Source organism: Microcebus murinus, chromosome 8, assembly GCF_040939455.1.
Source record: "Microcebus murinus isolate Inina chromosome 8, M.murinus_Inina_mat1.0, whole genome shotgun sequence".
Lineage (NCBI taxonomy): Eukaryota > Metazoa > Chordata > Mammalia > Primates > Cheirogaleidae > Microcebus > Microcebus murinus.
Genome location: NC_134111.1, coordinates 52,847,526 through 52,865,468, shown reverse-complemented (window position 1 = coordinate 52,865,468; position 17,943 = coordinate 52,847,526). Strand labels below are relative to the sequence as shown.

Genomic DNA, 17,943 nt, shown 5'->3' with positions numbered 1-17,943 from the left:
AAATTATTTTTTCTATATCTGTGAAGAATGCTGATGGGATTTTAATAGGTATTGCATTGAATCTGTAGATCAGTTTGGGTAGTATAAACATTTTGATGATGTTGAGTCTGCCGATCCACGAGCATGGAATGGATTTCCATCTGTTTACATCCTTTGCTATTTCCTTCCTCAGTGTTTCATAGTTCTCCCTGTAGAGGTCTTTTACGTCCTTGGTTAAGTATATTCCTAGGTACTTTAATTTCTTTGTTGCTATTGTGAAGGGAATTGAGTCTGTGATTTGGTTCTCAATTAGATTGTTGTTGGCGTATATGAATGCCTCTGATTTCTGTGTATTGATTTTGTATCCTGAGACTTTACTAAATTCATTGATCAGTTCCAGGAGTTTCTTGGTTGAATCCTTGGGGTTTTCTAGATACAATATCATATCATCAGCAAACAGTGAAAGTTTGATCTCTTCTGCCCCTATTTGGATACCTTTGATTCCATTTTCCTGTCTGATTGCTGTAGCCAAGACTTCCAGTACTATGTTGAACAGAAGTGGAGATAGTGGGCAGCCTTGTCTGGTTCCAGTTCTAAGTGGGAATGATTTCAATTTTTCCCCATTCAGTATGATGTTGGCTATGGGTCTGTCATATATGGCTTGTATCATTTTTAGGTATGTTTCTTCTATGCCTATTTTCTTAAGTGTTCGTATCATGAAAGGGTGTTGAATTTTGTCAAAAGCTTTTTCTGCATCTATTGAAAGAATCATGTGGTCTTTGTTTTTGCTTCTGTTTATGTGGTGAATTGCATTTATAGATTTACGTATGTTGAACCAACCCTGCATCCCTGGGATGAAGCCCACTTGGTCGTGGTGGATTATTTTTTTGATAAGTGTCTGGATTCGGTTAGCTAAGATTTTGTTGAAAATGTTTGCATTTTTGCAATATTATTATTTTGATTGGGATACATGAAGAAAATCTGGCCTCATACAGATATACAATTGGAAAAGAAGGGAGTATTTAATAATCTTTTCAAATATTAATAGTTAATGGATATTCTTTGATACTTCACTAAAACTTGACAAGCGGTAGTTACTTAAAGGTCAATTGCAATGTGGACTCTGAAACCATATTGACGAACATTTTCTACTCTGTTACATTAAAATCCATTGGTTTATTTTGTATTTTACTAGATCTTTTACCCATGCCTGTATTAGGCATTTGTCATTTGAAAAATGTTAGTTCATTGAGTTATGTAAGTCTTCTGAATGTTAACACTATATTTAGAAATCACATTCTTCAGTGTCATCATCGATCTCATTGGAAAAGTCTTTAAATATTAACAAACTATCAAGCTCATGGTAGTGGATACAAGTTTCCCCAAATTCTAATTTTCACTTGAAAGCTTGAATTTTATGACTGTCGATAAATACTGTTATTTTTATTGAAGTAATAACAAGCTCACTCTGTTGATTTTTGAGAAAATATCTATCAGATACCCAAGTCTCATTAATCATAGCTTGTCTGTCATTCTTTCAGGTGAGATGATGTGTTTGAAAATTGTTGCTGGTTAAGCTCACAACTTGAATGTTCTCACACGTGCTTTTCTTCAAGACAGCTGTCATACTCCACATACGACACGTGTGCCTTATGCATACTTCCCATTTTTCAGCAGAATGTTAAAAAGATGTATACTCAGGGATCAAGATTTTATAAAATTAATACTTTTTAAACTGTTTCATCAAGGACATTCCTAGTTGAAACTGAATTTTTTTCTTTTTTCTTTTACTATGACTGTGTGATGGTGAAGAGTACAATGACAACTAAAATAGTTTGTTGCCACTGCTTTGTTTTATGCTGAGGTGCCAGCAGTTTCACCCACCGTAGTTTTTCCACCACCAGTGCAAATGCCAATACAGTGAAAAAGGCAAGTTATTTCTTAATGTCATTATGAAAATAGTTTTGACTTCATGGACCCCCCAGAAACCACAAGTGTCCATAGACTACACCAAGAATTACTGCTCTGGGCACTAAGGATATAGCGGTGTTAAAAACAGATAAAAGAATTCCTGTTCTCATCAAGTTGACATTCTGTTGTAGAGAGACAACCAAAAAACATCATCAACTGGTAAAAGGTATAGAATTTAGATAGTCATAAGTACTAGGAGGAAAAAAAGGAGAATTTGAAGTGTTAGGGCTTTTGAACTTTTTATATAATGTAGCAAGGAGGGTCTCATGGAGTAAAGAACTGAAGCAGGTGAGGGAGCAAGCCATAGAAATACCTGGGAGAACATTCCAGAAACAGCTGGGTGGAAGTGTGTCTCATATGTCTGATGAATGCCAAGGAAACCAGAGGCTAGAGAAGAGTGGCGAGGGGGAGAGAACTAGGTGAACTCAGTGAGGTAAGGGGGCCATATCACCTAGGGCCTTGTAGGTGAGAGCTTCTGAAAAATTAACGTGCATGCACGTTACTGGCCTTGTGAAAATGCAGATTCTGATTCATAGATGGGAGTTCTGCGATTCTACATTTCTAACAAGTTGTGATCCTCTTTGAATAGCTATCTTTGTAGGCAGCTATAAAGAGTTTGGGTTTTATTCTGAGTGACACAGGAAGCCATTAGAGAGAACCCAGCAGAAGAGTGACATCTTCTGACTTATGTTTTAACATGATCAGTCATAAATATTAGTAACATTAGCAGGTGTGTAATCCCTTGTCCAAAAAACCCTTGGTACCAGATATGTGATAGAATTCAGAATTTTTAAGATTTTATAAAGGTAATACATTTCATATATATAGTATATTTTAAAACACCCCCAGTAGGGTCTGAAGCATTACTCTGTAATCACACATTAATATTTCTGCGATGAAGTGGATGAATAGTTACACTTAAAGGGATGAATGAAGACTAAATATTCTCATATCGTTCAGGTGAGATTTTTGCCACCAAATGAGTTATAGGGAGTTATTAAAATACTGCCAGGTTCAAGTCAGACCAGGATTTGCTGCCAAAATGGTTATAAAATACTTTCACTTTTCAAAGCATTTGGATTTTATAATTGAGAAAACGTGGACCTTGTTGCTGTTACGCTTTCGGTTAGTTGTGCCTCATGTCCCTACACTGCAGGAACGTTTTAGGACAATCAGTCCATTACTTGTTCATTTCAAGCCTTATTGGATGTTAAGTGTAGGCAAAAGACACCACAGCCCCCAGATCTTTCATGTCCTAGTTGTGCCCTCAAAAAGAAAAATACCTATCAATTTGGAACACAAGTTCTTATTTCCAAAGAGTTTTTGCATCTTGGCAACCTATACTGTCATGTATACAGTCAAAGCATAGTTAATTAAAAGATGCTGAGCATTTTATTATACTTTGGGACAGTTAGCATGTGCTTAGAATTATCCAACTGTGCTCATTTGTGGTTGACACAATATCATTTCCATATCTGCCTTTGCCTTCTTCCCTCCAGCTGTGAACTGCCTTATTCTATATTTGGCACTGCAATATGTAATCCAAAGCAAACTTTTCTGTGTTCCTCAGAATCCACTTTTTTTTCTTAGTGACTGTGTGGTTTTCCCAGAGAAGTCCAGTTTAAAAGAAACACGTTTGGAAATTATCATGACAAGATGAGGAATGTTGTGATCTTTTCCCATCTCAGTTACTTGTGACATCAAAGTATTACTAATAGGAGCTTTATCTCTCTTTTCCCTATAGATTCTCATTTAAGGGTTAGTGTATCTTACTAATATTTTCTGAACAACTGTCTTCTTAGTAAAGCTTGAACACAGATGTAAGGAAGACTTTGAAAGGCTGCTGTTTTAATGCTTGCTGGCAAAATGACATATTGACTCTCATCATTGGGAAATCTTAACTATGAATCTATGTCAAAGAATAATGAACATTCTAATAAACACATTGTTTTGCATACTCCTAGGCCGGAGAATATGATGATCAATTCCTTTTCCAAGGGCAAGGATCCAGGTGGGTCATTACTACAAAACTATGTTGCAGTATGAGAAAAACATGGGATTAGGAATAATTCGCCCCAAATGATGAATAATAACAAGGAGAAAAACATTGTTTGCAATTGTTCCTTTAAGAAAAGATCAAGGAGGATATAAACTATCTACTGAAGGAGGTGAAGGCATTTGAGACAACTGAATAACAGTTTTAAGTAACTGACTAGGAAGCTCCCCATGGGAAGTATAGTTTTAGTTGGTTATTTGCCAGAATTTGTAAAATAAAGTTAAAATTTTGCAGAGTATTCCATGGTTACATTTTTAACTTCAAGTGCTATGAATGGTTAAAAGTCTAAACTTGTTGGGTATGCAAAAATGTTCATCAGATATTATATATCTGATGAACACGTATATGTATATTTTCTTAAGACAGAGTCTCGATCTGTTGTCCTGGCTAGAGTCCAGTGGCGTCATCATTGCTCACTATAACCTTAAACTCCTGGGCTTCAGTGATCCTCCTGCCTCAGCCTCCCGAGTAGCTGGGACTATAGGCACATGCTACCATGCCCAACTAATTTTTTCTAGTTTTGGTAGAGATGGGGTCTTGCTAAGGCTGATCTTGAACTCCTGTCCTCAAGTGATCTTCCCACCTTGGCCTCCCAGAGTGCTAGGATTACAGGCATGAGCCACTGTGCCGGCTCTAAATATATTTTTTTATTGTAGTAAAATATACATAACATATAGTATATTCTTTTAAGGATGAATTACAATGACTTCATAAAAAATTAAAATTTATTGCATTTTAATTTTAGACATGTGCGATGTAGAGAAGTAGGATATAATTTATTACCATTGTTGAGAAAATAGAATAAGTACCATTAGATTCTATTTCCTTTAAAATATGAGGAGCATTGTTGAGAAAATAGACCAAATAAATATTCTATTCTATTTTCTAGGGTAGAGGGTTTCAGGAAATGTATCATATTCTTAAAGGTGATTTTTTTTTTTTTAATACTTAACAAAATCCAAATGGGAGTCAGTGGGAATGTTGAGATTTTATTGAGAGGCTTGGCAGGAGCTAAATCTCATCTTGAAGTTCCCTTTGAGAAACCTGTGGGGTATAGGTCTATCTGATGACTGTGTGTAAATGTATCAACATGTTAGAAGAAACATCAGAAATTACCAAATCCTTTAAGAAGAAAACTTCAGATACATGACTTGTCTACAAGAAGTAGTAGGTTGGAAAGTGATACCCCTTAACTTTGGATTGAGTTGAATGACCCACTTCCTGTGTATAGTTTCTTGTTTCTAAGAGTATAGTGAGAAGATTGAGTAAGCAGAAGGACTTTGTGTAATGTTGGCTGTGTCTGCCAAGCTGGTTGGAGGAAACTTTGCTAGGGCCTTTGATAAAAGGCCAAGCTTGAGGTTTTAAAAGGAAAGGTTTCCAAGTTTGCTTCACATTTCATTTAGGAGGCCTGATTTGCCCAGTCTGTGGGTCCACAGTGAAGAGTTGAACACTGCATTTGTAGAATATTTGTTTCTGGAGATCTTTGATGAAGTTACATGTGAGCTCTATAGTTGCAGATTCAGAAGGTTTTTTTCCCCATGTATTAACAGTTCTGGGTCACTATTCTCTGAAGAATTAAAAATAATTATCTTTGCTTTTAAAAATAGTTTATTTCTGTCAGAGTTGAATCATGACACATCAGTTTTCAACTTTGAACAGTTTTAAATGACTTTGTTGCTTCTAAGGGTGAATTTAACTGACCTGATTTGGCCATGACTTTGTAGGGTGAATTTTAATTATCTTAGTTGAAATGCCTTCTTTCCACATTTTGAAGCATTTTCTAGGAAAGAAGTTTAGTCAGGATGTGAGCTACCTAGAAACCTAGCAAAGCTCATTTTTGTTTCTGCATGAGTTTATTATGTGTGCTATTGTAAGCCTTTTAATTTTTTTCTGTGAATTTTTGTTTTCCATGAAACACTTCTTTTAGAGTAAGGAGGTGGGTTGTTTTCTTTGTGACTTTCAATAATAGTAGTTAGTACTTGTTTAGTATTTATTGTTTACTCTTATTCTTTGAAAAGATCACTTTACAGTAAAATAAGAGTTTTATGGTTATAAGCATATCGTTATTTTGGTGTATCTAAATTTGGTACAGAAACAGAACAGCAACAGGTGGGGATTAATCATTAATGCCTTGCATTTTTGGATTAAAGCAGTATAGGGAATCTCACCAGTTGGTTGAAAGATGATTCTTCATTTGAAGGAAGAAATATACTTTTTCTTGTCAGCAAATGTCATTCTTTTTATACAGTTCAAAATTGTTAATTTTCAAACCAAAGATAATCCGAAATGAATATGCTTTAAAACATTAATCACACAGCTTTTGAGTGTTTATAAGTCTTTAGTCTAAGTCTCATTTAAAATACAACATAGTCCTTTTGAGAAAATCCATCATATTGTTTAAAAATTATAAAAGCCTTTGGTTTGAGCCTAAAACAATAAACAGCTTAAAGTTAATATTCTAGTCTGTTCCAGAACAAACTATTTAACTTTTAAAATAAAAAGTTAAGTAGGTTTAAACTTCACCAGAGGAATATTGTCCTAAACCAAAGAATACATAAGACATAAATGTATAATGATACACAAGACTATAAATAATAATTTTTTTAATTTTCAAAGGTTAATCATTTTTAGCAACTTCTATAGATGTGCTGGATGTAAATAGGATCTAATTAGAGAGATCATAAAGATTTATTCAATTATATAATATTTAAATTAATCTAAAAAATTATATTTATAACTAGATTTAATCCTGTCCATTAGTAAATGAATACTTTTGAGTACCTCCTAAATAACCCTAATGTTGTAAATTCTAATATATCAAAGACATTATTTGAGATAGATTTTACTAGGATTTTTTTAAATCATTGCCTAAAGGTACAGATAAATATATTAAAATTTTTAATATTTAAAGAAAAATGAATGTCCTGAAAGTATAGAGACAAAGCAGCCCAAAAGATTATGGCAACCATGAGTTTACCACTAAATCTTGCTTAAAATCTGTATCTTTGAGTTTAAAAAGCAAGGAAAATTGGAATCATTTTTCATAAACATGATAGAATATGTAAAAATATGTTTAGATAAGATTTTCTTAGCTCACAATTCTAGTAATTAACCAAAAGTCACAATAAATTTAATTAAGAATTAAATTAAATTTTACTGGGTTTCTGTGAGAGTGTATTCAGGAGCCCGCTTAAAACAATTAGAACCTCCTATATAATTTGTTAAAGAGGCACTTCTCTACCTGAATGAGTTTCCATGTTTTCCTCATCTTACAAATAGTTAATATACACTTTTTTCTTTTTAATAGTTTTTTTCTCTTAGGACAAATGTAATATATTCATTGTATAATTTTTAAGAATATATAGATAAATTAAATAAAAATCATCATCTGAAGCAGCCTTTCTTCTTCTGGTTCTGGGAGAGAATACACCAAGGCCATGGGCAACTGGTATATATAGTAAGTTAACTCTCTCCTGTGCTTCTAGAAAGAGTTTGTTATCTAGCATAAAACCAAACCAACGGGAGAACTGAGAAAATTGTCACTCAGAACATTATCTGTGCTCTGTGGTTTAAATACCTGAATGAGAAAGGCAGATCTAGAGATTACTAGTGTCAGATCCTCTGAGGGTCTCCAAGTTTTTCCAGAGTTTCTACAAGTTGAAAACTTTTCATAATAGTACTGAGACATTATTTTACTTTTTTCATGCTCATTCTCTTGCAAGAATCTAGTTGAATCTTCCAGAAGCTACATGGCATGTGATATAACAACAGGTGCAGATTTGAGAATGCAGGTATCACGTATTAGGCTAGATATTAAAGAGATCTGCAAATGTAAAAGCAATTTTTTTCATTCTGAAAAAGTTATTTTTCATAAAAATGTTAAGATGTAATGGGTTTATTAGTTTTAAATGAGTTAACAAAAATACTATTAAAATTGCTGTTTTAATTTCTAATGTGGTTAATATCAGTAAGTATTGAAAGCTCTTTAGAATCCAGATTTCTGAAACCAAAATGTTTGACAGCCACTGGTTTATAAGTTTTAAAATATTTAAAAGAGAACCAACTCTCTGACAGATTAAAAGTCCTTTTCCTGTGGTCAAGGTATCTTCAAACTGCATGCTGTATATCATAATTGATTATATCAGTTTCCAGTTGTTGGGCATTTAGGTTGAATCCTGTTTTTAGTCTTAAAAGTAATAATGCAGTGATATGCTTCTATATTAATATCTTTCAAACATCTTTAATTAATGGTTTTACAGTAAATTCCCAGAAATAGAACTGATGGGTCAAAAAGTATGCAGAAGGAATTGTCATGACTTGTTACATAAATTCAAGGGCCAAAGATGCTCCCATATTTTTTTGTATTAATCAGTGCCCCAGTTAGCAGGAAATGCAATATCTTCCTCTTTAGGTGTTTCCTCCTCCGGGTTTGAACCCCAGCAGGTTTACCCAGTCCCTGAGTAGACCCATCCTCTTCCAGATGCCAGAAGGAGAACTAATAGTACACTGCTGCTCTTCCTTTGGTCATCATTTTCTGTCAGTGTTGAAGACCAGCCCTGTACTGTTTGCTGATGGTTGCTTATCTAACTGCTTCTAGGATGCCATTTCTGATAAGACGATAGCCCTGACCACAGCAGTTACCCCAATTGAATGTCACTATTACGCTTCTTTTTATTATTATTTTTAAAGTTCACTCTCTTTTACTCAGTGATTCAGTGTGACTGAGGTCAGAGAGAACTTCCAGCATCCACCTTAGGCTGTGCCAGAATGTCTCCTCCCTAATAAACCCAGAAGCTTTCTGTGTGGCCTGAGATCACCAGTTTCAATTAATCCTTCTTCAAGGGCCATTTTATTTTGGGAGTGTCTCTGCCTCTTCTTGCTAGTCAGACTTGGTTAGGGATATGAATGTCTTCTGTAACAGAACTTTTTAATTTTGAATCTCAGGAATTGAAGATTGGGGTAATGTTGCCTCCTTTCCAGGAGGATTAGAGCTATAGAAACTTGGTCTCTCTGACTTTGGCAGCTAATTCTGCATATCACGAAGTTGAGGCACTCTTTCCTAAGCCCTCAACTTTTCCCTCCCAGTGTCCTCCCTCCCCCTAGTCGTGAGGACAGTGGTACCTAGCCTTTGCCTGACTAAGGGAGTTTTCAAGCAGCACTCCTCTCAACAGAGAGATCCATGCCAAGGCGATCTAAGATCTCTACCTTTAAACATAAGCCTGTCATAATTTTTAAGTGTCCTTCGAAGAACATCTCATTCAATCCCTGCCTCAACAGATACCTATTTACACACTTTTATAGGCTTATGACACATTTCACCAATTGCTCTCCAAAGTGGTTATGCCAGTTTACACTCCTACCAGCAAAAAGTAGATTGCTAGGAAAAGACTTAAAGCCCAAATAGTGCTCTTAAATGTTGTTCTTAAATACCACTAATTAGAATTGCTTTAATATTAAAAGAAACTCAAACTGTTATCCCAGTATTTCCTGTTTTTTTTTTTTGCTGAATACTAATTTTATTTGGCCACATGATTGTGATCTGTGTAGCATCTTGAATAATATATTCTATAATAGAGTAGGTGTACAGGGAAGAACAAAATAGGAAGAAGAGAATACTTGGCTGAAATATATAGGTTAATATTGTATTTTCAAATTCACTTTGGTAACGTTAGGAGAGGGTACTTACTAAAGTCCTCCTAAGTGCAAGGTGCTTTATAGATGCCTAATTTAATTCTCAGAACAAACCTTTGCTATTACTATTCCCATTGTTACTCCATTTTACAGATAAACAGATTAAGATTCAGAGAGGTAGTAAATTTCTTAAAGTCACACAGCAAGTCAAAGTTGATGTTCCCTTTAGAAAGCCCTGTCTAGCACTAGGTACCCAGTTCCTCAAAGTCAGTACTTTGAGTCTTAGCCTCTTTCTCACCTTCTCCAAAGTCAAAATGAATGATCTTCAGGAGGCCCTCATCACTCACAGGTGCAGGCTTTGCACAGGATGTGTGAGCAGTTAGGGCCAACTGCAAAGTGAGAGGACACAGTCTCCAAGCCCTCACTTCTCACATCGACTGCAACTTTGGGGGGAGGGAGTTCCCCAAACCACTGTTAGGGTCTATAATTTACTAGGAGGACTCAGCAGAACTCACTAAACACTATTATCTTCACAGTCGTGGTTTATTACAGGGAAAGGATACAGATTAAAATCAGCCAAGGGAAGAAGTACATAGGGCAGAGTCCAGGGGAAATACAGAACACAGAGCTTCCGTTGTCCTTGTTCCTTTGTCTTCTCTCTTTAGAGTTAAGACCTATACTCTTCATGCATTTATGTGTGACGATATACATGGCGGTATTTCCAACCAGAGAAGCTCTCCCAAGCGTTGGTGTTCAGAGCTTTTACTGGGGCTTTATTACAGAGGTATTGTTGATTAACTGATATCACATGATCCAAAGCCCCATTCTAAATCACGTTGTTACTCTTTGACTAGCCCAGACCAAGAGTATCTACTAGTAGTTGAGGGCAAAGGCCAGACGTCTTCTAAGACAAGATTCAGTTCTTTACTGCCCAGGGTCCTGGTCTGGTTGAGTACCTGCTCTTTTTCTTGTACCACATGGTAGATCAGGAGGCACCCTGTCACTGCAGCTTATGTTTCAAAGCCAGAAAAGGAGGCTGAGACATGTGGAATATTGATGAGCATTCAGAGAGTAAATTTACACTCTTCTGTTATAAACCCAAACTTACTACATGTCATACTCCTTGGGATTGAATGACAATATAACAGCATTCGTATATCATCAGTGAAACCATAAAATGACTTAAATGCTTATAGGCAAAATTTTTCTAGTATTGAAAAAATACAATTGAATTAATTATGATTTACATATTAAGACAAACTTCAATATAATTAACCCCTAAAACACACATGCACATACACATACACGCCCAGCAGAGGAAATATGTATATATCACTGTATTAAGGTCATGTTTCATCTTGACATTTTATCATCACTAGGCAAGTTCACCTGAGTAAGCAGTTTGCCTAAATAATTGCTTATTATTTATAGACTTCATTATTCATGGATTCTGTACTTGCAAATTTGCCCACTTACATTTATTTGTAACCCTAAAATAAATACTTGTGGCGCTTTTGCTGTCATTTGCGAATATTCACAGAGCAGTAAAAAATTTGAGTCGTATGACCTGCATGTACCCAGCTGTGGTCAAACAAGGCAGTGCTCTGCCTTCTTGTTTCAGCTCTCACACTGTAAACAAGTATCCTTTTCATGGTCTATTTAGTGCCACATTTTTTTGCATTTTTGTGAGGTGTTTTTGGTTAGCAATTTGCCATTTAAAATGGCCCCCAAGCATAGTACTGAAGTGCTGTCTAGACGTTGTTTGTAAGCACAGAAAGGCTGTGATGTATCTTGAGAAAACTTACATATGTTAGATAAGCTTTATGCAGGCATGAATTATAGTGCTGTTGTCAGGAGTTCAATATTAATCAACAGTGTATACTAAATAAGATGTCTTTAAAGAGAAACACATAAAACAAGGTTATGTATTTATTGGTTGATGAAAATATGACCAGAACCACACAGGAACCTAACCCTAGGAGCAATGGTTCAGTATTTGCTCCTAAATACAGTGTTTGAGGTGACTTCATAGAGTATAACTACTGTGAATAATGAGAATCCACTGTACTTGCTGCCTTACTTCATTCATTATTCATTTATTTGTGTAATCTTTTATTTGTTCTTTAAGCAAACATATTTGAACACTTCTGGGTGCCAAGCAATTTCCACATGACTTAAAATTTCCCTTTTATGTCTTTATGCCCATTATTAATAGTCTTGCTGTAGCTCTCAGACTCAAAGTATTTGTGTGGTTTATGATAACACATCGTAAATGAAGTGTGAGATTGCATTTAAAGGTTGGGAATTGGGGGCTAAATGTTTTGAGTCTGTGACCATTTTACTTCAGTCTTCTCAATAAACTTTCCAGGGATTTTCTTGCACCAAGATTTTTAGGATCAGATGGCCTAAGGGGTTCATGTTGGATGCTAGCAGAGCCAGGTGATGTGTCTGGCCGCACCTTTCTACACCAAAAAAATGTGTCTGCTGTTTTGGCTACATAGTCTTGCAGGCAGAGCATTTGTCTGTGAAGATTATTCCTCACTGGGCTTTGCTGACGAGAAGCCAGACCACACTGGCCCCTTCTCCTGTCTCTCATTACTCCATCTCCCTCATGTGTTTGTGTTTCCATCTCTTCACATTGCCTCCTTCCTCTCTCTCCTCTACCTGTACTCAAGCCAAGTGAGGAGAAATGGACTTGGAGAGCAGATGTTCACCTCATGTTCTTTGTAGTTCGCTCTCTTCCGCTGAAGTGCTTCTCATTTCCTGGTTTTGATTGTCCAGGATGTATGAGAACTAAGATTTGTACCTTGCTGCTCTTCTCTCTTCATGTTAATAAAACCATTTATGCTGGAATACCCCAAATGTAATGGGGGAAAATATAGAAATACTCAGCATTTCCAGGAATTAAAATTGCTATCTGGTCAATTTGACTGAAAAGGAAAAATTCCATTGATTTTAGGGATTTTCAGTGAAATATTAATAATCATGAAGCCCAAAGAAACAAAGACTTCATTGACTGTTGTTAACTAAGTTACTATAAGAATTAAGGGCCAGTGGTAAAATTAACTTTGTTCTTATGTGATAAGCAGTTGAATAAATACAGTAACTTTCTTGGAACATATTTGTAAAACTCTACTCCAAGAAAGTAAGGGCCAAAACTAAAAAAGAAAAAAAATTTAGAATATCTTTTAGTGTCTAACAGAATGTCTAGCACAAATAGGTCTCAACAAATATATATTAAATGAATCAATGATTAAAATATCTGATTTAAAATATGCATGTTCAGTAATATTAATTTGATATTTATTCTTTCAGATACAGATGAATATAGACCTCCTGTTTGGAAATCTTACTGTAAGTATACAAACAAATTTAATTGTGTGGATTATAGTGCTTCATAAGTAATCCAAAAATATTGAGATCATTAGACAAAGATTCATTCCATTTTGTACTTACCATTGAAAAATTAATTTACAGCAAAGTTTGTGGGTAGCATAGAAGAAGTAATTGGGGTTAGATACTGTACAGTATGTGTTTTGCATGTCTGGGTGCATCTCATCCCTCTGAGCCTGCATGAATTCCATGTAGTAGAACTTGAGACCACTTGCTAAGAATGGCTGCTAAAACTAATGTGAGGAGACACTAAGAATTCAAGTAATCTAATTAGTCTCAGATCCTGACTCCTTATGTGAAAAGGGGAATATATAAATGATGATAAGTCAGAAGGGTCTCTTAATAGAATGAGTAAAAAGAGACAAAAAATAATTTTAAATCTTTTAAAATAATTTTCTCAATATAAAAGAGATATATTTGATTTCTGTATTTCTCTTAAATTTTACATTAGAATATTTCTCCGACAAAGTCTCAGTGTTTAGTCCTTTATTTTCCCTTCCTTGTTTCCTAGAGAATATTATTTCATCAAATAAGGAATTTTTCAGATTTTTTTAAGAGTAGAAAGAGGGTTAATATAATTGAAGTAGTTTTTAAAAACATATGAATGCACTATTATAGAAGTAGTACTGTAAGTTTTTGTTTGTTGTCTATAGAGTTGAATAAACAACCTAAGAAACCTGTACTTTAAATATAGATTATTAACATCTTTTAAATGTTGAGAATTATTCTAAATTTTAATGTTCATAAGTTGTTGAAATTTGCTGACAGAAGGAGCAGCAATTCAAATTCTCTTTGGTTCTGTGTTCCCAGAACAACAGATAGTTTTGTTTTAATGTTAAGGTTGCTAGTTTGGGCTAGTTATTAATATAATAGTAAAATATGAAGAGTCTCTAAAAATATTGCCATAGATGCTTCCCACCACCCACCCCACTGGTGCCCTTTTTTCCTGCCTCGGGAATATAGTTCTGAGTGTGTAAAAATTACTAATGTTCTTTACCTCTTAAAGATTTTGTCTCATAATCTCATTGGCTAGAAGCCTATTTTACATTCTTCTCTGCATTTTCTGGTTTTCAGTTTATCTTTATTCCCTTTGGTCTGACTTGTGCCCTGCACATTTTTGATGTAAGAACGTTTATGAAGCCTCAGACTGTTAATGGGTTTGTGGCAATTTTTTTCCCTCTGAAGAATATTGATTAGTAAGTGTAGTATATGCAATTGTTAGTTTTTGTTATCTTCATATGTCTTGCCAGAAGCTACCCCTTGTCTTAAAACATGGTGTATTTCTTTTTTTGTTTTGTTTTACTTCTTTTACTGAATTTTATAGTTTGTCTTAATGATTTCAATGTCTGCACTCCGTACCATCATGTTAATAGTATTATAGAAACATGAGGGAAACTATTAGAATAGTTTAGAACTATTAGAATATCTAACTAATATAAAACTATTAGAATATCTTTTCACTGTCAAATGGAAAAACTTGCGATTTAAGGAAATTTTATAATTAAACTGTTAAAGCCAAGTGGAAAGGTCCTTTTTCTGTTTTGGTCATATGAAATTTTCTTAAAATCACGATATTGATCTTCTAATATTTGAATATGTAGAAATTTTACCAATGAGAAAACAAAAATTGTGTTCTAATTATGAATTGTTATGATCATATAGATTTTGTTTATTTGGGGTATTTTTTGAGACAGAGTCTTGCTTTGCCACCCCAGGTATAGTGCAGTGGCATCATCATAGCTCACTGCTACCTCAAACTCCTGGGCTCAAGCAATCCTCCTACCTCAGCCTCCCAAGTAGCTAGGGCTAAAGGCATGCACCATGACAACCAGCTAATTTTTTTTTTCTATTTTTAATAGAGAGAGGGTCTCGCTCTTGCTCAGGCTGGTCTTAAACTCCTGAGCTCAAGCCATGCTCCCGCCTCAGACTCCCAGAGTGATAGGATTACAAGTGTGAGCCACTGCACCCAGCCTGATCATATAGACTGTTAAGTGTTTGTCAAAATTCTGACTTAGAAAAAATTGTGATTAAGTTGAATCTTTTTGTACAGTTTTGCCTTTGCCACTCTCAATTTTGCAGTTTTTACAGCTAGCTGTAAGTAATCTCCAGTAAGATATTTATTAATAGTACCTTGAGGAATTCATCCATGCAGTAATCTTTTCTTCATAGGAAAAATTTTAAAGACTAACAAGCCTGCTATACCTTTATTTTATCAATGAAGATTGGAATTTTAAATAACTGAGGTATAGGCTTTGTCCAGTACCCTTAATATTAATACTTGAGCCATTATGAATTTTTAAGTCTTAGGCCAGACCTACATATATATATTATATTAAAAATATGTATATATATCTGGTTTAAAGTTAGTAATTGACAGTAAATTCTACTGAAAGTCTTTGAGACTAACAAATTATAATGCTTCAGCATCTTCTCTGTGATACAATGTAAATTTAGTTATTAAAAAATTTTCAAAATGGTAATAAAATCAAAATGGATTGAGATTTTAAAAATAATCAGTTAATGTCAGTTTTTGTAAGGAGGTACACGCAGAATGAAACTATTCAAGAAGTCCTAATTGTTTATTTTTAATCTGTGTTAGATCTATTAATATAAACTTAAAGGGGACAATTTAATGTCAAAAGTTATTACGTGTTGGGGTTTTTTTTCCTGTCCAAAAAACATGTCATGGTGAGGTCTGAACAGCTTTTCACAGTTTTGATTCTGTAAGAAATCTATTTTACCCATGCCTCTGGTTTGCTTTCCACTTCTGGTAAAAATGATCTTGTAAAAACATAATTCTGACACCTTACAAATATAAACTAGTAGGGAAATAGAATTAGCAAAAAATTCATGTGGTGGACTCTTTTTAGACAAACACTGTTTTATTGCATTTTGATACGTATTGTTTGAATTAAACAAGAAGCCTTACATGTAGTAGATGAGGCAAGCAAGCCAGGTAGGGTCTGTGAGAAAGTAGATTGTGAATACCTGTCTGTAGAGAGGAGCTCAGAATTAGCCCCCTTTTATTATTGTCATGTAAGATTCTGTGTCTGGTGTTGTCAGATCTTCTGAGTTTTCAAGAGAAACTGAAATTCTCTTTTGCTTTTGATAAAATTTAATATCTTAATTTTTACACATTAAAACACAGTCAAATTTAAAAGACAGCAAACAAAATACATGTGAGTCAGTTTGGGCTTCAAGATACCAATTTGTGATTTCTGAACTTGATTGATCGTGTATTATCTCTATGGACTGAGAATTTCATTAATGAGTATATAAAGCATTGACACTTCCTAACGTGATTGAAAATATGTTAAGTACTTTAGTCATATAGCCTCTCATCTTGAATTTAGCTATTAATTTTTGGTGAATCATTTGATGATCATGGCCATTTAAATTCAGCTGAATTCCTATTCAGATTATCAAAAATTTCAAACTGAGAGAGGAGGGCCTGAACTAATTAGGTCTTATTACTGTATACGAGGTCTGTCCAGAAAGCGTATCCACCCATTGTTAATACAGCGAGAATGGTTTGCGCAACATGGGTGTGACCTGGCAGCCAGTGAGAGTGGACTGGAATGTGTGTGCACCAGCAATGAACAACTTCACTGTACTAGTCAGTGGGGCGCTAGACACCGTTGAGTGAGCATGTGTACTGTGAGGCCGTTGCATTCAAAATGATTGGGCGAATAGAGCAACAAATCTACGTCAAATTTTGTGTTAAGTTTGAGCATTTGGGATGATTCAGAAGGCTTTTGGGGATGATGCAATGAGTGCAGCGCAAATAAAAGTGTGGCACAGACACTTCAAAGATGGTTGAGAATCTGTTGGCAGTGATCCACGTTCTGGAAGGAGGCCTGTAAGGAGAACACCTGAGAATGTTGAATGTGTATAGGTTAGATTAAGAGATGCTGGGAAAACTGTGTGAGGTCCCAAGGAGTCTGCTTGGAAGAGGACTGAAGCGTCATCGTCGTATGTACACTGTTTCTTGTATCTTGTATCATCTTCAATAAATGTCTCTATTTTTCATATTACATGGCTGGATACTTTTCCGACAGACCTTGTATAATTTTTTTATTATTTTTTGGGGGATGGGATCTTGCTTTGTTGCCCAGGCTGGAGTTCACTGGTGCTTATGTAACTCACTGTAACCTCAACCTCCCAGGCTCAAGCCATCATTTCACTTCAGCCTCCTTAGTAGCTAGGACTATAGCTGTGTGCCACCATGCCTGGCTAATTTTTAAAAAAAATTTTTTTAGAGATGGGATCTCACTATGTTGCCCAGGCTGATCTCAAACTCCTGGCCTCAAGTGATTCTCCCACCTGGGCCTCCGAAAGTGCTAGGATTACAGGGGTGAGTCAACTGTATCTGGTCACTATGTATAATTTATTAGTTATCATTTTGATAGGTGTTCCGTGAATCCAAATTTGTTGTATTGATTGTAAAATATCCAGAGACTCCTCCCGTTTATGTATTATTTATTCAAAATAAGTCTTAAAGATAGACTAACCGTTGGTAATCAGTCAGGAGGCATTTGCCTAAAATCTCCTCTTTATGAAACAGAACTACCCTTTGAGGCTATTAGAAGGACTGAAAAATATTGAAAAGTAAATATCTTTAATGTGATTTAGTGTTAAAGAAAAAACACTATACCATCTGAAACTCCAGTGAAAACAAAAAGTGAAACTGAATCAATTTTCATGTGATGATATTTTCACCCTTTTTTCATACTGGCTTATCTTAATGGTTGCTTACTAAATAGGTAAATACTTACTGATGATAACCAGATACTACAGTATTTGTGCTTTGAATCAAAATCAACATTCTCATTTCTCTACTAACTTTTAATGATGTTCTTGACTATCATTCACTTCTCAAATTGTGTTTTCAAGGTGACAGTGCTTTCCAGAAC

General features: G+C 35.0%; 1 protein-coding gene across 2 annotated transcripts in view; it reads left to right on the top strand.

Annotated features, from left to right (window-relative positions):
- CHN1 (chimerin 1) overlaps positions 1-17,943 on the top strand; it is a 185,422-nt gene that overhangs the window by 39,389 nt on the left and 128,090 nt on the right. Inside the window, exons 1-2 of one of the 2 annotated variants that reach the window (XM_076005660.1) lie at positions 3,910-3,961; positions 12,953-12,991. In XM_076005660.1, coding sequence (XP_075861775.1) covers positions 3,925-3,961; positions 12,953-12,991 — 76 coding nt within the window. In that variant the 5' untranslated portion in view covers positions 3,910-3,924. Of the gene's footprint in view, positions 1-3,909; positions 3,962-12,952; positions 12,992-17,943 lie in introns of those variants that run through there. The other variant, XM_076005661.1, reaches the window with a different exon arrangement.